At 43.3% G+C, this 27,425-nt stretch overlaps 1 protein-coding gene across 5 annotated transcripts in view; it reads right to left on the reverse strand.

Moving 5' to 3' along the window:
* LOC135552101 (rho guanine nucleotide exchange factor 2-like) overlaps positions 1-27,425 on the reverse strand; it is a 72,796-nt gene that overhangs the window by 16,197 nt on the left and 29,174 nt on the right. For 4 of the 5 annotated variants that reach the window (XM_064983506.1, XM_064983505.1, XM_064983509.1 and 1 more), the window contains 17 exons: positions 25,620-25,687; positions 22,941-23,004; positions 22,529-22,661; positions 20,378-20,487; positions 19,907-20,050; positions 19,297-19,547; positions 16,384-16,509; positions 15,358-15,475; positions 15,011-15,087; positions 14,549-14,720; positions 12,695-12,771; positions 12,287-12,459; positions 12,136-12,203; positions 11,101-11,295; positions 7,052-7,150; positions 6,899-6,948; positions 381-422 (listed from right to left, as the gene is read on the reverse strand). In XM_064983506.1, coding sequence (XP_064839578.1) covers positions 381-422; positions 6,899-6,948; positions 7,052-7,150; positions 11,101-11,295; positions 12,136-12,203; positions 12,287-12,459; positions 12,695-12,771; positions 14,549-14,720; positions 15,011-15,087; positions 15,358-15,475; positions 16,384-16,509; positions 19,297-19,547; positions 19,907-20,050; positions 20,378-20,487; positions 22,529-22,661; positions 22,941-23,004; positions 25,620-25,687 — 1,967 coding nt within the window. The remainder of the gene's footprint in view (positions 1-380; positions 423-6,898; positions 6,949-7,051; positions 7,151-11,100; positions 11,296-12,135; positions 12,204-12,286; positions 12,460-12,694; positions 12,772-14,548; positions 14,721-15,010; positions 15,088-15,357; positions 15,476-16,383; positions 16,510-19,296; positions 19,548-19,906; positions 20,051-20,377; positions 20,488-22,528; positions 22,662-22,940; positions 23,005-25,619; positions 25,688-27,425) is intronic. The other variant, XM_064983507.1, reaches the window with a different exon arrangement.

The raw sequence follows: 27,425 nt of genomic DNA on the forward strand, positions 1-27,425 counted from the left end.
AATGTGATATCAGTTCTTTATTTTAATACATTTGCAAACATTTCTAAAAACCTGTTTTTGTTTTATCATTATGGGGTATTGTGTGCAGATTGATGAGGGGGGGGGAAATTTAATGCATTTTAGAATAAGGATGTAATGTAACAAAATGTGGGAAAAGTCAAGGGGTCTGAATACTATCTGAATGCACTGTACCTCGCTCTATCTCATAGGCTACACAAACAGGCACACACAGACATCTCCACAATACAGACACACAACCTCTGGCCATCTCTAGGCAAATATTTCAATGGGTTCTCTGTTAGCTAGTTAGACATGTATGGATAAAGTGACAGTAGTTCATTATAAGATAGTGTGGATTCAGTGTGCATTGACCACTGTACCTCAGTTGAGGGCCTATCTCCAGCCTGATTCCCATTCCGGTCCTGGGAAATTTGAAATACTATTATCTTAATCAACACTTAAAAGTCGAAACAATTGTTTATTCACAAGGCATAATACATAATTAATAAAAGAAACACCGATTAATGCCACAGAGCTAAACTGATAAGTGTTTCATGCAAACATAATAATACTTGAAACTATGCATAATATCTGTATGATCCTCATATCACTTTGTTTCTGTATATTGTGATTTAAAATGCCATTAAAGTAAGCAAATTACTCACTGATTGACTGTAGTATAGCATTGCTTCATATCACAATAGAAATTCTATTCCTTTGGTGGAGGTGAAAAATGTTTGCTAACAAAATACTTTTCAACTTTTGCAATTTATGAATATTTTGCTAAGGAAACCAGTAGGGTTTTATTGTGAAACATTCCTATAATTATAATGACAATTCAGAATAGAGTTAGGCTTAAGAAACGAATGGTGATTGGAAAAATGAATGTTATCATGGATACTCCATGACACTGCCTGAAACAGAGCTGTCAAGCTATATAAACTCAGAGTGGAAGACTCATGGATAACGGACGCCTTCACTTGAAACTTCAAACATAAGGTCATATTCATTAGGCACCAAACAGAAATCGGACTGAAACAGTGAGGGACTACATGGACATTGCAAATGCCCTAATGCAGTGGTTCTCAAACTTTTTCAATTTTTCACTCTGGCCAGGGCTCTAGACTAACTTTTTCAGTTGATGGCACCAGCACATGATTTGGTCACACCAATGATGACCGGACCTGTGTTCCATAATGTACACGCATTCCATACAGAACCAGGCTAATGATGATTTTTTAAAAGTAGAATGCCGTTGCATGGCTTGACATTCAGGCAAATTTGCCCGTGGCACACCAGGCCAGTGCCAACTGAAAGCTACTGGCCCGAATGAAAACAATACTGGCCCGGGAAAGCAGATGATGCGCACATCATTTACATTTTATATTTCATTTTCAGGCTGAGTAAGTAGTCTGTTGCCTATAATGACCTACCCTGCATTCCCAAAATTACATTTTACATTGATTGTTAAGAGGAGTAAAAAATCTACCCTCTGCACAATCTCAAAAAGGGTGTTATTGTCAGCGATTTTGAACAGTCACTCCACAGTTATTGGACCCTATAAAATCAATTTTAGCTTTTGGAAAATTCTGTTTTCCCGGTTAGATTTTTCCCGATTTTCATTCTCAAAATCACACTTATTTTGTTAAGAGAAAAGTGTAAGCTACATGTGATGGCAGAGTTTGCAAAACAAATGCCCAGCAATTGATACAAATCATCATGATATATTTCTGCCAGGGTGTAGTTTCCCCTTAATTCAACTGTGCACCTATCAAGAGACCGTTGTACTTGGCTCGCGGCATTTTTGTACTGTACAATGTATAGTGTAGTTTTCATGTGATGGCAGAGTTTGCAAAACAAATGCCCCACGACTGATACAAATCATCATATGATATCATTCTGCCAGGTATGTCTACCCAGCAGTCAAATTTTAATTGGAAAGGTTTTTGGGGGAAACCTTTCGAAAGTTTAATTCAAAACAGTGCATGATGACTGATTTGTGCATTGCAAAGTTTCAGCCAAGACTTCGGACCAAACCTTTTGAATACCTGGTCTGCATACCAATTGTTGCAAAACGATTACTGGTTGAATAAATATTGATAAAAAGAAAAGCTCATTGTGAACCAAAAACTAACATGACCAGCTACATTTATTTCACTGGCACCAAAGTGACCACTAAAAAATTGGTGTCTCACTGCTAATTCAAAGGGTCCCCTGCTCTAATGAACATCACCCAGCTTTAAGCTGGGTTGAAGGAGCCTACATTAAACATGACTAGAACTGCTAATCTATCTTCAATATTTGTTTATTTGGGTTGACCAGTATGTTGGCAGGAATGTTGTCTACACCCATTTTGTCTTATGACAGACCTGGGGCTGTTGCCACCAGACATAAATCAATCTTAGACTAAAAGAAGCTGGATGATGACACGACACTGTAAAATGGCCAGATAACCATGAACTTCAGTCTACAATGTTATTGGCACAATTAACCTTCATAACTGGATTGATTTATCTCTGTGGTGCCACTCGTATGACAAATTAGGGGCATAACCTCATAAGCACTAAAATATCACTGCGGGCATCCTCTTCAAATATCAACGATGGTACAAACCCCTATTTCTATTTAGGGCACCTCCGGAGTGTAATATGGAATTGACCCCGGCCTATAAAAAGTATATGGTAAATAATTCTCACAACAAATTTCCGTTTGATCAGTTAGTTGAAGCATGGTGCTACCAACATAGGGGCTGAATCCTACTACACCGGCTCTGACTGTCACACCCTGACCATAGTTTGCTTTGTATGTTTCTATGTTTTGTTTGGTCAGGGTGTGATCTGAGTGGGCATTCTATGTTACATGTCTAGTTTGTCTATTTCTATGTTTGGCCTGATATGGTTCTCAATCAGAGGCAGGTGTTTGTCATTGTCTCTGATTGGGAACCATATTTAGGTAGCCTGTTTGGTGTTGGGTTTTGTGGGTGATTGTTCCTGTCTCTGTGTTTGCACCAGATAGGGCTGTTTTGGTTTTTTCACATTTCTTGGTTTTGTTAATCGATTCATGTATAGTTTCTTTATTAAAGAACCATGAATAATAACCACGCTGCGTTTTGGTCCACCTCTCCTTCAACACAAGAAAACCGTTACAGAATCACCCACCACAACAGGACCAAGCGGCGTGGTCACAGGCAGCGGCAGCAGGAGCAGCGCAAGGAGGACTGGACATGGGAGGATGAGTTGGACGGTAAAGGACCCTGGGCACAGCCAGGAGAATATCGCCGCCCCAAGAACGAGCTGGAGGCGAAGAAGGCGGAGAGGCGCTGGTATGAGGAGGCAGCACGGCGGCGTGGATGGAAGCCCGAGAGTCAGCCACAAAAATGTCTTGTGTGGGGGCACACAGGAAGTGTGGCGAAGCCAGGAAGGAGACCTGCGCCAACTTCCTGTGCTTACTGGGGGGGCTAGAGAGACCGGGCAGGCACCATGTTATGCTGTGAAGCGCACGGTGTCCCCAGTGCGGGTGCATAGCCCGGTGCGGTACATACCAGCTCCGCGTATCGGCCGGGCTAGAGTGGGCATCGAGCCAAGTGCCATGAAGCCGGCTCTACGCATCTGGTCTCCAGTGCGTCTCCTTGGGCCGGCTTACATGGCACCAGCCTTGGTGTCCCCGGTTCGCCTGCATAGCCCAGTGCGGGCTATTCCACCTCACCGCACTGGCAGGGCGACCGGGAGCATTCAACCAGGTAAGGTTGGGCAGGCTCGGTGCTCAAGAGCTCCAGTGCGCCTACACGGTCCGGTCCTCCACGCACCAGCTCTCCGGTGGCAGCCCCCCGCACCAGGCTGTCTCTCCGTCTCATCCCTACAGGTGCTCCCGCCTGTCCAGCGCTGCCAGAACCTTCCTCCTCTCCAGCGCTGCCGGAGTCTCCCACCTGTCCAGCGCTGCCGGAGTCTCCCGCATGTCCGACGCTGCCGGAGTCTGAGGCGCCAGAGCCCCTCAGTCGAGAGGCGCCAGAGCCCCTCAGCCCAGCGCCGCCTGAGCCACCCGTCTGCCCAGCGCCGCCTGAGCCACCCGTCTGCCCAGCGCCGCCAGTGCCGCCAGTCTGCAAGGAGCCGCCAGTGCCGCCAGTCTGCAAGGAGCCGCCAGTGCCGCCAGTCTGCAAGGAGCCGTCAGTGCCGCCAGTCTGCAAGGAGCCGCCAGTGCCGCCAGTCTGCAAGGAGCCGCCAGTGCCGCCAGTCTGCAAGGAGCCGCCAGTCAGCCAGGGGCCGCCAGTGCCGCCAGTCAGCCAGGGGCCGCCAGTCAGCCCAGAGGCGCCAGAGCTTCCGCCTCTCTGTCCCGAGCTTCCGCCCCTCTGTCCCGAGCTGCCCCTCTGTCCAGTGGGGTCATTTAGTAGGGTCGCCGTGGTTAGGAGGCCACGGAAGCGGACAATGGGGCGGACTAAGACTATGGTGAAGTTGGGGCCACGTCCAGCACCAGAGCCGCCACCGCGGACAGATGCCCACCCAGACCCTCCCCAATAGGTTCAGGTTTTGCGGCCGGAGTCCGCACCTTGGGGGGGGGGGTTCTGTCACACCCTGACCATAGTTTGCTTTGTATGTTTCTATGTTTTGTTTGGTCAGGGTGTGATCTGAGTGGGCATTCTATGTTACATGTCTAGTTTGTCTATTTCTATGTTTGGCCTGATATGGTTCTCAATCAGAGGCAGGTGTTAGTCATTGTCTCTGATTGGGAACCATATTTAGGTAGCCTGTTTGGTGTTGGGTTTTGTGGGTGATTGTTCCTGTCTCTGTGTTTGCACCAGATAGGGCTGTTTTGGTTTTTCCACATTTCTTGGTTTTGTTAATCTATTCATGTATAGTTTCTTTATTAAAGAACCATGAATAATAACCATGCTGCATTTTGGTCCGCCTCTCCTTCAACACAAGAAAACCGTTACACTGACGCTCTTCGGATGTGGCAGGGCTTGCAAACTATCACGGATTACAAATGGAAACCCAGGAGTGCGCTGTCCAGTGATGCAAGCTTACCAGATGAGCTAAATACCTTCTATGCTCGCTTTGAGGCTAGCAACCCAAACCATGCATGAGAGCACCAGCTGTCCCGGACGGCAGGGAGAGAGGACCCTGGGATTAAACACCTCCCTCTGCAACTGTATCCTGGACTTCCTGACGGGCCGCCCCCAGGTGGTGAGGGTAGGCAACAACACTGTCACGGTGACCCTCAACACGGGGGCCCCTCAGGGGTGCGTGCTTAGTCCCCTTGTGTACTCTCTGTTCACCTTCACCCACAACTGCGTTACCGTGCACAACCTCAACATCATCATTAAGTCTGCCAATACGACGGTAGTACGCCTGATCACCTGGAAGTGTGGTTCCAGGAAAACAACCTCTCCCTCAATGTCAGCAAGACAAAGGAGCTGATCGTGGACTACAGGAAATGTAGGGGCGACACATCCACATCAACGGAGTTGTAGTGGAGCAGGTTGAGAAGTTCCTCTGTATCCACATCACTAAGGAATCGTCATGGTCCACACACACCAACACAGACGTGAAGAGGGCACAACAACGTCTCTTTCTCTTGAAAAGAGTCGGCATGTGCCCTCAAAAAGTTATACAGCTGCACCATTGAGAGCATCTTGACTGGCTGCATCACCGCCAGGTATGGAAGCTGCTTGGCATCCCACTGCAAGGCGCAAGGGTAGTGCGTAAGGCCCAGTACATCACTGAGGCCAAGCTCCGTGCCATCCAGGACCTCTATACTAGGAGTTGTCAGAGGAAGGCACAAAACTGTCTAAGACTCCAGCCACCCAAGTCATAGACTGTTCTCTCTGCTACTGCACGGCATGCGGTACCGATGTCTGGAACCAACAGGACCCTGAACACCTTCTACCCTCAAGCCATAAGACTGCTAAATAGTTAACCAATAGCTACCCTGACAATTTTTGCATGAACTCTTTTGACTCATCACATACTCTGCTGCTACTGTTTTATCTATCCTGTTGCCTCGTTACTTTATCCCTACCTACATGTACAGTACAGTCAAATGTTTGGACACACCTACTCATTCAAGGGCTTTTATTTATTTGTACTATTTTCTACATTGTAGAATAATAGTGAAGACTTCAAAACTATGAAAAAACACATGGAATCATGAGGTAACCAAAAAAGTGTTAAACAAATCAAAATATATACTCTATATTTTAGATTCTTCAAAGTAGCACGCTTCTCCTTGATGACAGCTTTGCACACTCTTGGCATTCTTTCAACCAGCTTCACCTGGAATGCTTTTCCAACAGTCTTGAAGGAGTTCCCACATATGCTGAGCTATTGTTGGCTGCTTTTCCTTCACTCTGCATTCCAACTCATCCCAAACCATCTCAATTTGGTTGAGATCGGGTGATTGTGGAGGCCAGGTCATCTGATGCAGCAATCCATCACTCTCCTTCTTGGTCAAATAGACCTTACAAAGCCTGGAGGTGTGTTGGGTCAACTTTTGACTGGTACTGTACATATCTACTTCAATTACCTCATACCCCTGCACATCAACTCGGTACTAGTTCCCCATGTATATAGCCACGTTATCATTACTCATTGTGTATTTATTCCTTGTGTTTATAATTTCTCTATTATTTCAATGTTTTTCTCTCTGTACAGTTGGAAAGGGCCCATAAGTAAGCATTTCACTGTTAGTCTACACCTTGATTTGATTCCCACACATGAACTATGCCCACAATGACCAATCTTGCATGCGTCCTGAAGTCTTCTGTTAGCTTCCCGAGCAAAGGACTTGGCTTTACTGTAACTCAGCGCATGACTTTAGTGTGGCTTTGTGGCGCATGGGAGACCTTGGTTCTAAGCCTGGTCGACCACAGTAAATGACCATATTACTATTATTAGGACCTCACCTTTGCTGCTGGGGACCCGTGTGTTCCATTGACAACCACCTCCTGACCGTCTACAAACAAAGACAACGGTCACTCAATGATCATTGCTCACAGTGCTATGGAGTCTAGACTACTATACAACTTGTCAATCAATAGCACAAAGGAGTCACTCACTGATCACTTGCGCCCCTGTGTGGTTTGGGTGACCGTTGAAACTGAAGGGCAGAGGCATTTCAAAGGTGGAGCCCAGGAGTAGCTCACTCAGCCTATCCACTGGGAGACACAAAGACAGACAACACATCATCAGTGTCTTAACAAAATGTATGGTGCATTCATTTTAACTCACCTACGACACAGTGTGGGTCGAGTTTTTACATTTTAGACCATTCCATTGATCGTAAAGTGAACTCTACGCCCACCCGGGGCACCGCCCACAAGGACAAGATATAGAAACATGTTCTACCTGGAACCTCTATGGAATACATATGGCAGCAAATACACAAACATTAATTTTTTTAAATCATGAACATTTAAATAAGAACCTTGTATGGCAGGAGAAGATTATTTGTACAATAATCGAACAAATAATATAATAAGTATCTGGTAATATATTTATATCTCAACAATCATTCTCTCGATAGCACATTGGTAGTAGTCAGTGACAAATATCAAAGCTAAGCAGGGTTGGGCTGGGCTTGGTTAAAATCCTTGATTGGAGAGTAATGGGATATCTTTAGATAAATCAACTGTCCAGTAGGAGGTGCTACCCAGCCTATTGTTTTCTTACCATGGAAACTCAATCTTGAAAGTGAAAATGTATCTACAAATATTGTATTTTCAGATAGTAATTGCCATGGTTTTTTATATGTTGACTTATAGAAGACATGTGAAACCTATAAGGAAAGCATTTCTTTTGTAGAGGTTACATTATCATACATACACTTTTCTTAGAACATGAATTGATGACTCATACTGTTGAATTAATTTATTTTGTCTCAGATATGTCGTACCATATCTATGTGGGAAAATGACCACCATCATGTATTCGGCAGGGGGTCCACAAGGAGATGTTTGAGAATTATTTACACAAGTCTTAAGTCAGATGTTTACATACACCTTAGCCAAATGCAATTAAACTCAGTTTTTCACAATTCCTGACATTCCTTGTAAAATATCCCTTTCTTAGGTCAGTTAGGATCACCACTTTATTTTAAGAATGTGAAGTGTCAGAATAATGGTAGAGAGAGTTTTATTGCAGCTTTAATTTTTTTCATCACAGTCCCAGTGGGTCACAAGTTTACATACACTGAATGAGTATCTGGGTGCATTGCCTTTAAATTCTTTAACTTGTGTCAAACGTTTCGGGTAGCCTTCCACAAGCTCCCCACAATGAGTTGGGTGAATTTTGACCCATTCCTCCTGACAGGGCTGGTGTAACTGAGTCAGGTTTGTAGGCCTCCTTGCTCGCACACACTTTTTCAGTTCTGCCCACAAGTTTTCAGTAGGATTGAGGTCGGGGCTTTGTGATGGCCACTCCAATACCTTGACTTTGTTGTCCTTAAGCCATTTTGCCACAATTTTGGAAGTATGCTTAGGGTCATTGTCCATTTGGAAGACCCATTTTCGACCAAGGTTTAACTTCCTGACTGATGTCTTGAGATGTTGCTTCAATATATCCACATAATTTTACATCCTCATGATGCCATCTATTTGTGAAGTGCACCAGTCCCTCCTGCTGCAAAGCACCCCAACAACATGATGCTGACACCCCCGTGCTTCACGGTTGGGATGGTGTTCTTCAGCTTGCAAGCCTCCCCCTTTTTCCTCCAAACATAACGATGGTCATTATGGCCAAACAGTTCCCTTTTTGTTTCATCAGACCAGAGGACATTTCTCCAAAAAGTACAATATTTTTCCCCGTGTGTAGTTGCAAACCATAGTTTGGCTTTTTTTATGGCGGTTTTGGAGCAGTGGCTTCTTCCTTGCTGAGCGGCCTTTCAGGTTATGTCGACATAGGACTCATTTTAATGTTGGTATAGATACTATTGTACCTGTATCCTCCAGTATCTTCAAAAGGTCCTTTGCTGTTGTTCTGGGATTGATTTTCACTTTTCGCACCAAAGTGCGTTCATCTCTAGGACACAAAACGCGTCTCCTTCCTGAGCGGTATGACGGCTGTGTGGTCCCATGGTGTTTATACTTGCATACTATTGTTTGTACAGATGAACGTGGTACCTTCAGGCATTTGGAAATTGCTCCAAATGATGAACCAGACTTGTGGAGGTCTACAATTGTTCTCTGAGTCTTGGCTGATTTCTTTTGATTTTCCCATGATGTAAAGCAAAGAGGCACTGAGTTTGACAGTAGGCATTGAAATACATCCACAGGTACACCTCCAATTAACTCAAATGATGTCAATTAGCCTATCAGAAGCTTCTAAAGCCATGGCATAATTGTCTGGAATTTTCCAAGCTGTTTAAAAGGCACAGTCAACTTGTATGTAAACTTCTGGCCCACTGGAATTGTGATGCAGTGAATTATAAGTGAAATAATCTGTCTGTAAACAATCGTTGGAAAAATGACTTGTGTCATGCACAAAGTAGATGTCCTAACCGACTTGCCAAAACTATAGTTAACAAGACATTTGTGGAGTGGTTGAAAAACGAGTCCAAACAAACTGTATGTGAACTTCCGACTTCAACAGTACAACACTGACATATAAGGTAAAACATAACATTTTACCAGATTATTTGTAAACATTTTTTTTTAAGTAATCTTCTCCTGCCATACAAGATTCTTATTTGATTTGTATGATTGTTTTCCACATGGGCGGGCAAGCTAAAACAAATGTACACTGTCAGAATCCAGACTCAATGGAAAGACCCCCCCCCCCCCCAAGACATTTCACATGCATTTAGCACTTTCTGGTATGGTGTGGTACTCAAGGAATGACATTCCATGAGAGCAACATTAGCCTAGGGGTTGACAGCCACTTCAAATGTAACATTGGATATTCATAAACATACACATGATACCCATTGAAGACATTGCCATCTTCACTGTATGTAGGGAGGGAACTGGACAACTGTACACGTCAATCAATGTCTGGGTGATGATGAGTTGATAGTTTGCTGTTTGTGTAAATGTCGCTCGAAGGCTTTGAAAAATACGTTCTAATCTTTAATTGTACAGACCGTACACAATTCAAATGTCGGTTTGAATGTTCCAAGTCAAGTAAAACTGTAATGTAAGCCAACCAATGGCCTTCTATGAAGGAAACTTTGAAGTCAGTTGTCTAAAATGTATAGCATGTTTGGCAACTTCACCACCACCTGGCAGCCATTTTGTGGCAACACATTGCACATGCATCCGTAGAATATTGAGTAAAGGAATAGCGACAGTTGATGCTTAGACTAAGTGCATTGCCAAGTACAACTGAAAACATGCCAAGGCATTTCATAGCTACCATAATTCAACTTTGAAGTATCGTTGCAGTCAGTTAAGTGGAAAGCACAGTAGCAGTTGCGTTTCTGCATTTAAACAGGCTATTTGCGCTTCTCCATCTTTATCTCCTGTCTGCTTATTGTCCTCTCTATTCTTGCTCTCCTCTCTGTTTCAATATCTCCCTATATCGCTCTCCCCCTCTTCCAGTCTAACCCTCTCTAAATCTGCTTAAAGGCCCAGTGCACTCAATTATGTTTTTCCTGTGTTCTGTATCATATTGTACAACAGCTGATGAAACTAAACTGTAAAAGTGTGAACAAACTTGATCAGTGTTATTTCTTGATAGTTGCTAGTTGAAAATACAATTTACCTCAGGTTTTGCATAGGTGGAGTTGTTTTCCTGGTAACATCACCAGGCGATATAAGTTAAGATAACAATAACAAAGAGAGTTCCAAACCTCTCTGCCAACAGCTAGTCTTCAGGTTACATATACTTCCTATTTGGACCCACCAATTAGGTAGATCCGCAGACCACTCACAGACAGTCCACAGACAGCAAAACTTTTGCTTGATAATTAGTTATTTTTGCTAAAAAGCAACTATTGTTACCCAGAAATTATTTGATATTGAGATCAAAAACTGCTGCACTGGTCCTTTAACAATTCTCTTGCGCTCTACCACTCTTGCTCTCCCTTGCCCTAACTCTATATCGCCCCCCTCTCCCTCACTCTGCTCCCACCCCCTCTCCTTGCCCCCCACTCCCTCCACCAACCCCTCACCCTCTGCGATGGCATCAGTGAGAAATCTCTCGCCGAGTGGCGCATGGGGCGTGTCGGCCCGGAACAGGTTCCGGGAGTTGGGGCCACCCGGCAGCATGACCTCCTGACCCCCCGTCACCTCAGCCAGGTCCGAGAACAATGTGACCCGCTCCTGGAGCAGCTCCAGCACCTCCCGGTCCTTCTGCTGGATGTCCGCTGGAAGGAGAGATGAAAGTGGAAAGAGGAAGATGGGTAGGGTAGAGAGGGGTGGGAGATAGTTGGGGGGGAAGAAAGAAAGAGATGGAGTAGGGAGAAAGAAGCAAAGAGTCGAGAGAAAGCGGGAAGGAAAGGGAGTAAGAGAGGGGGAGGGAAAGAGGAGGGGGAGAGAGGGAAAGACTGACTTGATGCTCTTCCTAAAGACCTCTTGACTTAACAGTGGGGGCAATCATATTCACACATTGTTCAGTTGGATGCAGGCTATAAGTGAGAGATCGAGAAAAGGAAGAAGGGAGAGAGAAAAGAGGGAGAGACAAAGGGAGAGAAAAACAAAAGAAGAAGTGCAGGAATAGAAGGTACAAGTGAGCAAGAAAGATGAGAGTCCAAGAGAGTGATATTGAGAGACAGAAAAGCTGTGATGGAAAGAGAGTTTGACGAGCTCCTCCACTGGGATTGAGTAGGAGGCAGGCTTCACACTTGTCCTCCTACTCACAGAGTGAGAATTGCACGTTGTACTGTAGGCACCATGTAGAGAGAGAGAGAGATAGAGGGGGGGTGAAGAGGAAGGTAGAGGTGGAGAGAGAGAGATAGAGCTTGAAAGGGAGACGTGTAGATAGAGAAAAGAAGGAATGGAGATGGTCAAAGGGGTTGATAGAGAAAGAACGATGGAGAAAGGTAGAGAGGAAGACAGATTGTGGTGAATTTTATAGGCGATCTAATGTCCAGAAGATAAACGTCCCGAGCAAATAAAGTAATAAATAGGGCCGCCGAGTATTTTGGCGCAATCTTGCCATCCCTACATTACATATAGATCTGTATGGGTGTGTGTTCATTGCTGACCTTTCAGTCGTCTCAGAAGGGCCTTGTCTTCAGTCTCTATGAGTGGGAACTCTTCCCTGGAAGGACAACTGCAGAGACAAAAAAGATAGTGAGGATATGAGCAGATTGTGTGTGTCTCTGTGTGCGTGTGTGTGTGTGTTTATGTATATACCTGCTGACAGTGTGCTGTATGATGCGTATCCAGGTGTTCTTGTCATCTTTTGAGGCAGCATGGACCTCGTACATCTCCGGAGGAGAGGAGTCACTGATGAGAAAGAGCCCTCGCTCCTGATTGGCTATCTCCCTAATCATGAGGTTCTGCAGGGAGAGGACTGGAGACTTGTCCTGAAAAGAGAAAGAGAGAGAAAAATAAGGGTAGTTGCTATATTCCCTGACCTTCCATATAGTATATTCAATTGTGATGAAACAAGTCTCTCTATATTCAAGTGTTTTTTGTTTGATGTATTTGTCTGTGTGTGTGTGTGTGTGTGTGTGTGTGTGTGTGTGTGTGTGTGTGTGTGTGTGTGTGTGTGTGTGTGTGTGTGTGTGTGTGTGTGTGTGTGTGTGTGTGTGTGCTTACTAGACAAGGGAAGATGAACCTCTGGTCTTTTTCCTGTAGGAACACTAGGATGTCTGTCATCAGCAGGACCTGCACATCTAAACACACACACACACACGCATGCGCACACACACACACACACACAAAAGAAGTACCTCCTTTAAAACATGAGTAAGCAACATGTTTTGGGGATAGTTCCATCCCCTACAGTGCCTTCAGAAAGTATTCACAACCCTTGACTTTCTTCCAATGTTGATGCGTTATAGCCTAAATTTAAAATGGATTCAATTGAGATATTTTGTCACTGGCCTACACACAATAAATACCGCATTATGTCAAAGTGGAATTATGCCCCCCCCCCCCCCCCCCAAAAAAAAAAGCTGAGTCAATAAGTATTTAACCCCTTTGTTATGGCAAGCCTAAATAAGTTCAGGAGTAAGCATTTGCTTAACAAATCATAATAATGGTGTTTACCATGTTTGAGTGACTACCCCACACATACAATTATCTGTAAGGTCCCTCAGTCAAGTAGTTAATTTCAAGTACAGATTCAACCAAAAATACCAGGGAGGTTTTCTCATGCCTCGCAAAGAAGGGCACCTATTGGTAGATGGGTAAACATTTAAAAAAGCAGACATTGAATTTCCCTTTGAGCATGGTGAATTTAGTAATTAGACTTTTGGATGGTGTATCAATACATCCAGTCACTATAAAGACACAGACGTCCTTCCTACCTCAGTTGCCGGAGAGGAAGGTAACCACACAGGGATTTTACCATGAGGCAAATGGTTTTAAGAGCTACACAGTTACAGAGTTTAATGGCTGTGATAGGAGAAAACTGAGGACGGATCAACAACATTGTATTTACTCCACAATACTAACCTAATTGACAGAGTGAAAAGAAAGAAGCCTGTACAGAACACAAAATATAGCAAAACATGCATCTAGTTCGCAGCAAGACACTAAAGTAATACTGCAAAAAATGTGGAAAAGAAATGAACTTTCTGTCCTGAATACAAAGTGTTATGTTTGAGGAAAATCCAATACAACACATTACTGAGTACCACTTTCCATTTCTTCAAGCATAGGTGTGGCTGCATCATGTTACGGGTATGCTTGTAATCATTAAAAACTGGGGAGTTTTTCAGGATAAAAATGAAACAACAGAGCTAAGCACAGGCAAAATCATAGAGGAAAACCGGGTTCGGTCTGGGAGATGATTTTACCTTTCAGCAGGACAATAATCTAAAACACAAGGCCAAATCTTCATGGGAGTTGCTTACCAAGAAGACGGTGAATGTTCTGAGTTACAGTTTTGACTTAAATCTACTTGAAGTTATATAACAAGACCTGACAATGGTTGTCTAGCAATGATCAACAACCAATTTGACAGAGATTGAAGAATTTTGAAAATAATAAATGGGCAAATGTTGCACAATCCAGGTGTGCAAAGCTCGTAAGAGACTTACTCAGAAAGACTCACAGCTGTAATCGCTGCCAAAGTTGCTTCTACAAAGTATTGACTAAGGGGTGTAAGTACTTATGTAAATGAGATATTGCTGTATTAAATTTTCAATAAATTAGCAAACATTTCTAAAAACATGTTTTCACTTTGTCATTATGGGGTATTGTGTGTAGATGGGCGAGAAAGAAAAGATATTAAACCATTTTGAATTCAGGTTGAAACACAACAAAATGTAGAAGAAGTCCAGGGCTATGAATACTTTCTGAAGGCACTGTACAAACTTATTTGACAAATTAAGCTAGTGGAGGCTGGTTACCATGTGTTTGATACTGTTCCATTCAAGTCATTACAAAGTCCCTGTCCTCAGCCTCCACTGACACACACAGACACTTCCACTCACACACACACACCTTTGAGCCTGGACCCAGGGGTCTTCCAGAGCAGCGTTCCTTCATGGATGAGTCTCCTGCGGAGCAACTCTCCTCCCCTGAACAGGCCCCCGTCCCTCACCTTGGCCTCGACCCGTGGGTCCAGCCTGGCCCGGATCTCCTGCAGCCGATGAGTCCGCTCCAGCTCCATCACCTGGACAGCAGGGTCATGTTCATTAGGCACGGAAGCAAATGGACTGAGAATCACCCAGTTCCGTGCCCTAATGAACACAACCCTGGTTCACAATAGTGTTCGTGTGCAATTCATTTTCTGCGCTGTATAATTGTAACTTTCTCATAGTAAAAAGACGGGTTTATAGATAAAGTGTGGGAAGTCAAAATGGCGTATTTTATTTCAATCTGACTAACAGGTGCTGGTTCATGTCAGAATTGATCTCAGTGATAACTTGAGTAAATCAAACTATAAATGGATGAATAAAGCACCTGCTGGTCCACTGAGCTAAGTAGCTCCCTGATCTGGGTCAGAGACTGGGTCAGACAGGAGGCCTCCTCTTCATTGTCTGGGGGGGGGGGGGGTATAAGGTGGTTAGACATATCATTAGTAGTGCAGATTTTTACCATGCTCCGCCATTGACTTTAAAGACCCTGTGCTTTTAGTTAGTTCTGAGGAACCAATTTGCCTCATGATATAAAAAGCTGGCATGGTTCGGCTACATTTTTTTACACCCCACATAACTGTTTGCTGCCCCCAACCATATCTTTAAATCTAAAGTGAGGAGGGCTTTGATATATCACCCTCGCCCCTGCTTTCGTAAAAACGTTTTTCTCACCCTTGGTGTTGTCAAGGATACGCTGGATGAGGACAGGGTACTTGGTGATGCGTTGAGTGACCAACAGGATGCACTCCTGGACGCCATGGCGACGCAACAGGTGACCCCGACACACCCGCTGAACAGAGAGCGAGGGAGAGAGGGTGAAAGGTGAACGAGACAGAAGGGAGGGAGAGAGAGAGAAAGATAGAGTTAGTGTGAAAGAGAGCAGGAAAGCGTGTGAGAGAGAAAGGCGAAGGAGAGTGAAAGAAAGGGTATAAGAGCGAAAGAGCAGGAGAAGGGAAGTAATTAATATGAACAAGGCAAAAAGAGTTGAGAAGAGACAGGAAAAGCGGCAAACACACGAGGGATGGTTGGAAAAAAACAAATATCTGTGTTTTGTAACGCAATCAAGAGCAAATCATATTTTAAACCGAAATTCTGGCGACGTCACTCGATACGAATGAAACAACTTCAAAACTAGCTTGAAGAGCTTTAAATCTAAACGAAAGATATAACATACAACTTACAATAGAAAAATATCAAATAACACATGATATTGTACGGAGTATAAATTATTAATTGGAAAGGTGCCAATTACAAAAGGCAAGGTTAGCAAAGAAAATGGTAATGCAACTCCAACTCCTCACAGTTCAGACTCTCATTATCAGTAAACACACAAGTACGCACACATTCCCATTGGCCTATTTTGCTTTCTATGTGACCCCTCTCTCACTCTCTCTCTCTGCTAAGGAAGGTGAAACAACCAAATATTATGATCATCGCAATTAAGACCTTAGTAACGGTGACAAAAATGTGCGTATATTAAAGAATTACGAAAACACAAAAGCTCTCCCTCTGTTGTTCACTCTACTCCCACCCCCCTCCCCTTTCAATCTTAATTCAAGGTTTTTTATTGACAGGAAATACATTATGTGAATAGTGCCAAAGCGTTCCAAAAAGCATTGTTTTAAAAGTAAAAAATTGCATTAAGTCTCATCACTCATTCTATCCTGCTTGCTTTTCCCTTCTCCTTCTTCGTCTTACCCGTATGAAGTACTGGAACCTCTTGTCTCTGGCCAGCAGCTCCTTGTACAGCTTGACAGCCTTCAGGTGGCGGCTGCAGAACTCAGCGTAGGTCTTTCTCATCTCGTCAGCACACTGGCCCGAGAACTGAGAGAAACAATCAATCCGTCAATCAAGTCAAATATATTTAAAGTACCCTGGCCTAGACCCCAAAGTCCAATCAGAAGCAGAGTGGCTAGGATCAACTCCCTGGAAGGAAGAAACCTTGAGAGGAATCAGGGGAGGACCATACTCCTCTGGCTGTATAGTTTACAGTCATGGCCAAAAGTTTTAAAAATGACACAAATTTTAATTTTAACAAAGTCTGCTGCCTCAGTTTGTATGATGGTAATTTGCATATACTCCAGAATGTTATGAAGAGTGATCAGATGAATTGCAATTAATTGCAAAGTCCCGCTTTGCCATGCAAATGAACTGAATCCCCCAAAAACATTTCCACTGCATTTCAGCCCTGCCACAAAAGTACCAGCTGACATCATGTTAGTGAATCTCTCGTTAACACAGGTGTGAGTGTTGACGAGGACAAGGCTGGAGGTCTCTCTGTCATGTTGATTGAGTTCGAATAACAGACTGACAGATGCTTCATAAGGGGGGTGGTGCTTGGAATCATTGCTCTTCCTCTGTCAATCATGGTTACCTGCAAGGAAACACGTGCCGTCATCATTGCTTTGCACAAAAAGGGCTTCAGAGGCAAGGATATTGCTGCCAGTAAGATTGCACCTAAATCAACCATTTATTGGATCATCAAGAACTTCGAGAGAGGTTCAATTGTTGTGAAGAAGGCTTCAGGGCGCCAAAGAAAGTCCAGCAAGCGCCAGGACTGTCTCCTAAATTTTATTCAGCTGCGGGATCGGGGCACCACCAGTACAGAGCTTGCTCAGGAATGGCAGCAGGCAAGTGTGAGTGCATCTGCACGCACAGTGAGGCAAAGACTTTTGGAGGATGGCCTGGTGTCAAGAAGGGCAGCAAAAAAGCCACTTCTCTCCAGGAAAAACAAACTTCGTGAAAATTCATATTTGTGTCATTCTCAAAACATTTGGCAACGACTGTAGTTAAGATTACATATGACTATCAAGGTCAGATAGTTGATCAGGTCTTACAAAGAATGAATGACAAATTAGGATGGGTGGGCGGCAGGTAGCCTCGTGTTTAGAGCGTTGGGCCAGTAACCAAAAGGTTGCTAGATCGAATCCCCGAGCTGACAAGGAAAAAAATCTGTCATTCTCCCCTGAACAAAGCAGTTAACCCACTGTTCCTAGGCTGTCATTGTAAATAAGAATTTGTTCTTAACTGACTTGCCTAATTAAATAAAGGTTAAATTGAAAATGAATTTTAAAAAACTGCGACCTGGCCAAGATAAATCAAAGCAGTCCGACACATACAACAACACAGTTACACAAGGAATAAACAAACATACAGTCAATAATACAGTAGAAAAAAAGGAAGTTTATATACAGTGTGTGCAAATGAGGTAAGATAAGGGAGGTAAGGCAATAAAATAGGCCATAGTGGGGAGGTAATTACGATATAGCAATTAAACACTGGAGTGGTAGATGTGCAGAAGATGAATGTGCAAGTAGAGATACTGGGGTGCAAAGGAGCAAAATAAATAAATACAGTATGGGGATCGGGTAGTTGGATGGGCTATTTACAGATGGGCTATGTACAAGTGCAATGATCTGTGAGCTGCTCTGACAGCTGGTGCTTGAAGTTAGTGAGGGAGATAAGAGTCTCCAGCTTCAGCAATTTTTTGCAGTTCGTTCCAGTCATTAGCAGCAGAGAACTGGAAGGAAAGGCGGTTAAAGGAGGAATTGGCTTTGGGGAAGACCAGTGAAATATACCTGCTGGAGCGCGTGCTGCGGGTGGGTGCTGCTATGGTGACCAGTGAACTTAGATAAGGCATGGCTTTACCTAGCAAAGACTTGTAGATAACCTGGAGCCAGTGGGTTTGGCGACGAGTATGAAGCAAGGGCCAGCCAATGAGAGCATACAGGTCGCAATGGTGGGTAGTATATGGGGCTTTGGTGACAAAACAGATGGTAATGTGGTAGACTGCATCCAATTTGTTGAGTAGAGTGTTGGGGGCTATTTTGTAAATGACATCGCCAAAGTTGAGGACCGGTAGGATAGTCAGTTTTACGAGGGTATGTTGGGCAGCATGAGTGAAGGATGCTTTGCTGCGAAATAGGAAGTTGATTCTAGATTTAATTTTGGATTGGAGATGCTTAATGTGTGTCTGGAAGGAGAGTTTACAGTCTAACCAGACTCCTAGGTATTTGTAGTTGTCCACATATTCTAGGTGAGAACTGTCCAGAGTAGTGATGCTGGACGGGTGGACAGGTGCGGGCAGCAATCAGTTGAAAATCATTCATTTAGTTTTACTTGCATTTAAGAGCAGTTGGAGGAAAAGAGTCGGCCCAAGAATTGAACCCTATGGCACAACCATAGAGACTGCCAGAGGTCCGGACAACAGGCCCTCCGATTTGACACACTGAACTCTATCAGAGAAGTAGTTGGTGAACCAGGTGAGGCAGTTATTTGAGAAACCAAGGCTGTTGAGTCTGCCGATAAGAATGTGGTGATTGACTGAGTCGAACGCCCTGGCCAGGTCGATGAATACGGCTGCACAGTATTGTCTCTTATCGATGGCAGTTATGATATCGTTTAGGGATTTGAGCGTGGCTGAGGTGCACCCATGAACAGCTCGGAAACCAGATTGAATAGAAGGTATGAAGGTACGGTGGGATTCTAAATGGTCTGTGATTTGTTTGATAACTTGGCTTTCGAAGGCAGGGTAGGATAGATATAGGATGTTAAATGTATACATCACATAAGGCAGTTGGTATAATGTCCATGTCTGTCTACCTACTGTACCTGTTCCAGCAGCACATCTCCCAGCTGGTGGATAGTGAAGTTGTAGGTGCTGCCAGTCTGCAGGCTGTGGTTGCGCCGTGTGAGCAGCTGTGCCAGGAAGCGTACATGGATGCCAGTGAGGCGGTCCAGGCAGGGGAAGATGGCGTGCACCACGCCCGGCTCCAGCTGCACCTCCTCCAGCATGCCCTGGCGGAATACCCGCTCCATAATGCGAAGTGTCCGCACGTGGTGCAGCTCTGTCTGGATCAGCTCTGCGGGTGACAAAAAACGCAAAGAAAGAGTCAATTATGTAACATGGGGATAAAATAGAGTTGCCCATCTAGCGAAGGAAATTAATATTTTGCTCTGTTCATCACCTGACAGAAACACATCACCTGACAGAAACACACACATATGAACATTTGGGAGGATGCACAGGGTCAGCTGCACCCCTGGAGCTACGTATGTCGGGGTTAAGTGCCTTGCTCAAAGGCACAACAGTAGCGGATGGTGGCCATGACCTGAAACAAGCAGCCTCTGCAATTGCTACTTTTTCCATCGCCCAGCCCATGAACTTTTCACCACAAAGGGAAAGAGGTTCAAGACGTACAGTGCATGTCACCACTCTCACCATAGATGACGTCCTGCCTCTTGATGATGTCTTTGCGATGCGTCTGCAGGTAGCCCGAGTCCACCGCCATGCTCCATGAGTCCGCCTCAAAATCCCGCCCCTCAATCTCCATTTCCTCCAGCATGGAGGCGTAGTACACTTCTCCTGAGAGAGTAAAACAGTGAACAGTGTTCATCCAGTGTAAACAACAAATGGCCTCTAATTGTCTTCAAATCTCTCCTGACAGTGAATATATATTCATCCTTTTTTCATATAAACATTTTCAATGTAGACATGGACATGATAGTTGCCGATATCCCTTTTACCCTCTACCCAAAATCCCTGAGGTAATGGATGCAACCTTGTCCCAGACCCAAAGACCTGCATAAGTTACACAATCTGTATGCCTAGGCTTAAGATCAGAAGCAAGTACATAGCACAAATGTCCCACGCTTAATCCCAGGAAGGCACAACCACATCCCTGGGTCTTACCCTCGTCGTTGAGCGACTCCATGGACATAGCTCTGTTCCTGAAGTTGAGCGAGTCTGTGGACTGGGACAGGATCCTGCGCAGCCCCAAGGGAGAGTCATCATTCAGGTTCCTATACAGAGGCATGGACGAGGACACACGCCAGGACAAAAACACAAATATACATATATACACATATACACATGCACCAATAAACATGTATAATATACACATGCCATATGCATATGCAGTAAACACAAACATGCACACAGAAACCATCCACATATGTATGAGTGAACAGAAAACAACAAAAGTACAAACGGATATATATATATAAATATATATACACACACATACTTACACACACACACACTGAACAAAAATATAAACGCAACATGCAACAATTTCTACAATTTTACTGAGTTACAGTTCAAAAAGGAAATCCGTCCATTGAAATACATTTGTTAGGCCCTAATCTATAGATTTCACATGACTCGAAATTGGCGCGGCCATGCGTTGCCCTGGGAGGGTATAAGCCCACCCACTTGGAAGCCAGGCACACCCACTGGGGAGCCAGGCCCAGCCAATCAGAATTCGTTTTTCCCCACAAAAGGGCTTTATTACATACAGAAATACTCCTCAAATTAACATTAAATTCTCTGGCAACAGCTCTGGTGGATATTCCTGCAGTCAGCATGCCAGTTGCATGCTCCCTCAAAACTTGAGACATCTGTGGCATTGTGTTGGGTGACAAAATTCCACATTTTAGAGTGGCCTTTAATTGTCCCCAGCAAAAGATGCACCTGTGTAATGATCACGCTGTTTAATCAACACTTGGTCCCATGTTGCGTTTATATTTTTGTTGAGTATACAATACCAGTCAAAAGTTGGGGCACACCTACTCATTCAAGGGTTATTTTTATTTGTGATTGTTTTCTACATGGTAGAATAATAGTGAAGACATCAAAACTATGAAAAAACACAAATTCCACATTTTCATGTGGAACCAAAAAAGTGTTAAACAACTCAAAATATATTTTAGATTTTAGATTCTTCAAAGTATCCACTCTTTGCCTTGATGACAGCTTTGCACACTCTTGGCATTCTTTCATCCAGATTCATGAGGAATGCTTTTCCAACAGTCTTGAAGGAGTTCCCACATATGCTGAGCACTTGTTGGCTGCTTTTCCTTCACTCTGCGGTGCAACTCATCCCAAACCATCTCAATTGGGTTGAGGGTGGGTGATTGTGGAGGCCAGGTCATCTGATGCAGCAATAAATCACATTCCTTCTTGGTCAAATAGCCCTGGATGTGTGTTTTGGGTCATTGCCCTGTTGAAAATCAAAATATAGTCCTACTAAGCACAAACCAGATGGGATGGCATATCACTGCATAATGCTGTGTTAGCCATCCTGGTTCAGTGTGTCTTGAATTCTAAATAAAATCACTGACAGTGTCACCACCCACACCATCATACCTCCTGCTCCATGCTTCATGATGGGAACCACACATGCGGAGATCATCCGTTCACCTACTCTGCGTTTCACAAATTAGTCAAATTTGAGTCAAATTTGGACTCATTAGACCAAAGGACAGATTTCATTGCTCGTGTTTCTTGGCCCAAGCAAGTCTCTTCTTATTGTTGTCCTTTAGAAGTGGGTTCTTTGCAGAAATTCGACCATGAAGGCTTTATTCACGCAATCTCCTCTGAACAGTTGATGTTGAGATGTGTCTGTTAATTGAAATGCATTCTTGGTGACTACCTCAAGAAGATGGTTGAGAGAATGCCAAAAGTGTACAAAGCTGTCATCAAGGCAAAGGGTGGCTACTTTGAAGAACCTCAAATATAAAATATATTTAGATTTGTTTAACACTTTTTTGCTTACGACATGATTCCATATGTTTAATTTCAAGGTTTTGATGTCTTCACTATTATTCAACAATGTAGAAAATCGTAAAAATAAGGAAAAATCCAGGAATGAGTAGGTGTCCAAATTTTTAGACTGGCACTGTATATATATTAATTAGTGAGTGGGACTTTCATTTCTACTATGAAAAGTCTATACGTGGCATGATGTCACTATTAATGTCAATGACACGTTTGACTGTGGTTTCCCTCGTAACCTCTCCCTTTTTCTGCTTTGACCAATGAGCAGGCAGTGGCGGGGCTCACCCTGCAATGTTATTGGTGGAGACACTCTTGGAGAGGGAAAGGCCGGAGCGTCCGCGGCGCGAGCCCAGCAAGGATTGGCGGAGATTGTCAGAGTGGTAGATGGCGGAGCTGGGGCGTTCCCTCATCATGGGGGCTAACGAGGAGTAGATAAAGTTGGAGTAGGAGGGAATAGAGGAGGAAGGAGAAGAAGAGGAGAAATATAGTGAAATATTATAAAAGGGAAACTCTTATAATGAAAAAGGAGTCAGATGCAATTTCAGAGTTCAAAAGTGAAACTACAGATACTTTTGCTCAATTGCAAAACTGATTGTTATTACAAACCAACCCAATAGTGAAAAATATGTTTTCCTTTGCGTATGTAATAAAGAATTTGAAGTATGTAGCATGCATGTGCGTGTTTGCATGTACTGACTTTTGGTACGAAGGGTCACATTCTGCAGAGCTGAGTTGTTCCTCATGAGAGCCATCTTCTGTTGCTGTGGTTACATAGAGTACAGTTCAATATCATATACCACATATTATTACATGCTTGTATACAGTGGCTTCAGAGTGTATTCACACCACTTCACTTTTTCCAAATTTTGTTGTGTGACAGCCTGCATTTAAAATGGATGAATTTAAGATTGTGTGTCACTGGCCTACACACAATACTCCATCATGTCTATTGGTTGGAGTCATTATAAATCATTTTTCAACTACTCCACAAATTTCTTGTTAACAAACTATAGTTTTGGCAAGTCGGTTAGGACATCTACTTTGTGCATTGCACAAGTCATTTTCCAACAATTGCTTATAGACAGATTATTTCACTTATAATTCACTGCATTACAATTTCAGTGGGTTAAAAGTTTACATACACTAAGTTGACTGTGCACTTAAACAGCTTGGAGAATTCCAGAAAATTATGTCATGGCTTCTGATAGGCTAATTGACATCATTTGAGTCAATTGTAGGTGTACCTGTGGATGTATTTCAAGGCCTACCTTCAAACTCAGTGCCTCTTTGCTTTACATCATGGGAAAATCTAAATAAATCAGCCAAGACCTCAGAAAAAACATTGTAGACCTCCACAAGTCTGGTTCATCCTTGGGAGCTATTTCCAAATGCCTGAAGGTACCACGTTCATCTGTACAAACAATAGCACGCAAGTATAAACACCATGGGACCACGCAGCCGTCATACCGCTCAGAGAGAAGACGCGTTCTGTCTCCTAGAGATGAACGTACTCTGGTGCGAAAAGTGCAAATCAATCCCAGAACAATAACAAAGGACCTTATGAAGATGCTGGAGGAAACAGGTACAAATGTATCTATATCCACAGTAAAACAACTCCTATATCGAGATAACCTGAAAGGCCGCTCAGCAAGGAAGAAGCCACTGCTCCAAAATCGCCATCAAAAAGCCAGACTACGTTTTGAAACTGCCCATGGGGACAAAGATTGTACTTTTTGGAGAAATGTCCTCTGGTCTGATGAAACAAAAATAGAACTGTTAGGCCATAATGACCATCGTTATGTTTGGAGGAAAAAGGGGGAGGCTTGCAAGCCGAAGAACACAACCCCAACCGTGAGGCACAGAGGTGGCAGCATCATGATGTTGGGGATCTTTGCTGCAGGAGGGACTGGTGCACTTCACAAAATAGATGGCATCGTGAGGATTTAAAATTATGTGGCTAAATTGAAGCAACATCTCAAGACATCAGTCAGGAAGTTAAAACTTGGTCGCAAATGGGTCTTCCAAATGGACAATGACCACAATCATACTTCCAAAGTTGTGGCAAAATGGCTTAAGAACAACAAAGTCAAGGTATTGGAGTGGCCATCACAAAGCCCTGGCCTCAATCCTATAGACAATTTGTGGGCAGAACTGAAAAAGTGTGTGTGAGCAAGGAGGCCTACAAACCTGACTGTTACACCAGCTCTGTCAAGAGGAATGGGCCAAAATTCACCCAATTTATTGTGGGGAATCTTGTGGAAGGCTACCCGAAACAATTGACCCAAGTTAAACAATTTAAAGGCAATACTACCAAATACTAATTGAGTGTATGTAAACTTCTGACCCACTGGAAATGTGATGAAATAAAGCTGAAATAAATCATTCTCTCTACTATTATTCTGATATTTCACATTCTTAAAATAAAGTGGAGATCCTAACTGACCTACAACACGGAATATTAACTAGAATTAAATGTCAGGAATTGTGAAAAACTGAGTTTAAATGTATTTGGCTAAGGTGTATGTACATTTCCGACTTCACCTGTATACACATGCACTACATGACCAAAAGTATGTGGGTACCCTCTCGTCGAACATCTCATTCCAAAATCATTTTTCATTAATATGGAGTTGGTCCCCCATTGCTGCTATAACAGCCTCCACTCTTCTGGGAAGGCTTTCCACTAGATGTTAGAACATTGCTGTGAGGACTTGCTTCCATTTAGCCACAAGAGCATTAGTGAGGTGGGAAACGGATGTTGGGCGATTAGGCCTGGCTTGCAGTCAGATTCAATTCATCCCAAAGGTGTTCAATGGGTTTCAGGCCAGGGTTCTGTGCAGGCCATTCAAGTTCTTCCACACCAATCTCGACAAATCATTTCTGTATGGACCTCGTTTTTTCCACTGGGGCATTGTCATGCTGAAACAGGAAAGAGCCTTCCCTAAACTGTTTCCACAAAGTTGGAAGCACAGAATCGTCTAAAATATCATTGTATGCTGTGCAGCAATGCTCCCCATCCAACCTGACATAGCTTGAGACGATCTGCAAAGAATAGGAGAAACTCCCCAAATACAGGTGTGCCAGGCTTGTAGTGTCATACCCAAGAAGATTCAAAGCTGTAATCACTGCCAAAGGTACTTCCACAAAGTACTGAGTAAAAGCATAGGAAAACTTATGTAAATGTGATTTCATTTTTTGATACTTAATAAATTAGAAAATAATTCTAATAACCTGTTTTTGCTTCATCATTATGGAGTATTGTGTGTAGATTGATGAGGGGAAAAAAAAACAATTTAATCAGTTTTAGAATAAGGCTGGAACGCATTCTAAAATTCTTTCCGTATACCCTGTATATACATTCTCTGTTATCTCTTACCCTCTGTTTCATTTTGGCACAGTTTGGCAACGTGTCTCGACAGCGGTTGTGGATAGTTACACTGCAGGCTGTGAGAAAAAGAAAACACACACGTGATTCACTCTTTCAAACATTTTCTCTTTCTCTCGCACTCTGAATGTCCCCCCTACCCTATATGTATCTTTGTTCCTCTGTTTTATATGTCAACCTTCAGCGAATATGTGGAAACTTTTAATATATGGTGAGGATCTCCCTCTCTCTTCCCACTTCTCTTTCCCTGTCCCACCTGCTTCGTTTGTGGCCATCGTTTCACTTCCTGTGCAGGGTTTGTGAACAGGAAGTTAATGTTTAGACACATATGGTGGAGGGGAGGAGAGACCCAGGGGTGTTTCAGAACCCAGTTCCACTGGTCCTCCCCCGCCCGCCCTAAACACTTCTCTGACCCAAATCTAGACATTAAGCCTACTTAAATTTGTAGGCTTACACACTGAAGAACGCAATCCTGACTCCCTCTTGCAGTAAAAACATTTTTTTAGAGAGATCTTTTAAGACAATTGTTTGAGTGAACACTGAATTTATTTGCTTTTATTTATTCACCGGTTTGATTTGGTGTGGTGAAATCAAGCCAAACTAAATCTGGTGAGTAAGTGTACTAGCATTAATGGTATTAACCCTGAACTAAATTTAGCATATTTCATAATTTAGTATTAGGAATTTGAACAACGTCATGAGACAGTGACCTTTAACCTTTAACTCCCCCTGAAAATAGGAAGAACCTGCAAGGTACATAGTTACCGCCTGCCACAGATACAGATGGGCTATCAGATCAGAGTCTGGTGCAGGCCAGCACAGGGTGCACAGTTCTGACAGAACACCAGGGCTATTATCTGTATAGGGGCATGGAGTCCTGACAACACAGGAACTGTTTGTTATCTGTACCCAACCCTCTCTGTCTGGAAAACTGAATCAGGTTTGGTTGAGAAATGAAGAAATGCTACCCAGCAGAAGAAGTGAAGTATATAGGCATAACAGGAAAGGGTGTGTGTGTGTGTGTGTGTGTGTGTGTGACACGTGTCTATATTTGTGCGTGAAATGTTTTGCCTGTGCACATGACTGACACACACCGTGGCAAGTTTTGCATAAATTAATGTATATTTGTGTGTGAACTGTGTGTCAAAATGTATTCCTACAATAATGTAAATATTTCAAAATAAATACTTAGCATAACACACAAACCAAAATGTATTCCAGCACAATCTATTATAAGTTATATCAAATGTAATGAAAATACATTGGGCTGCAGCTCCTTCTAGGCCAATTTGGCTGTGAGGATGGCAGTGGAGATGTGTTTTTGAGTGGGTGAGAAGCTCACCATCCCCAACTCTCACCCATTATATGACTGCATGTAGATCAATGTCCAAAATGTAACTATTTTAAATGGAATTAATAGTCACATTGTAGTTCATTACTGTGTTGTAGCTTATTTGGAGAGTTAACAGGTTGATTTGCTTGTAAAGGAATGGTATAAATAGCGTAGATTGTTCCCTTTGGTAGTGCCTCAATATTCTGCCACCATAGCGTGATATGACAATGTATGTCCTGATAAATGATGCTGCATTTTTGTAAATCGTTAGGGTTTTAGGGAGGTACAGGGTGTGGTACGTTTTTGAGATGTTCTTTTGGTTTGCTGAGGTACACATGCTGTGTAGCTCAGGCCTGTATCTGAAGGATCTGGTGGGTAGGCAAGGCTTACTGGGACAGTTAAGGGCCACTATAGGGGTGCTGTGTGTGTGGTAGTAGTTGTATTCATTTGTAGTATTAGTAGTA

The sequence above is a fragment of the Oncorhynchus masou genome, chromosome 13 (assembly GCF_036934945.1).
Source record: "Oncorhynchus masou masou isolate Uvic2021 chromosome 13, UVic_Omas_1.1, whole genome shotgun sequence".
Classification (NCBI taxonomy): Eukaryota; Metazoa; Chordata; class Actinopteri; order Salmoniformes; family Salmonidae; genus Oncorhynchus; species Oncorhynchus masou.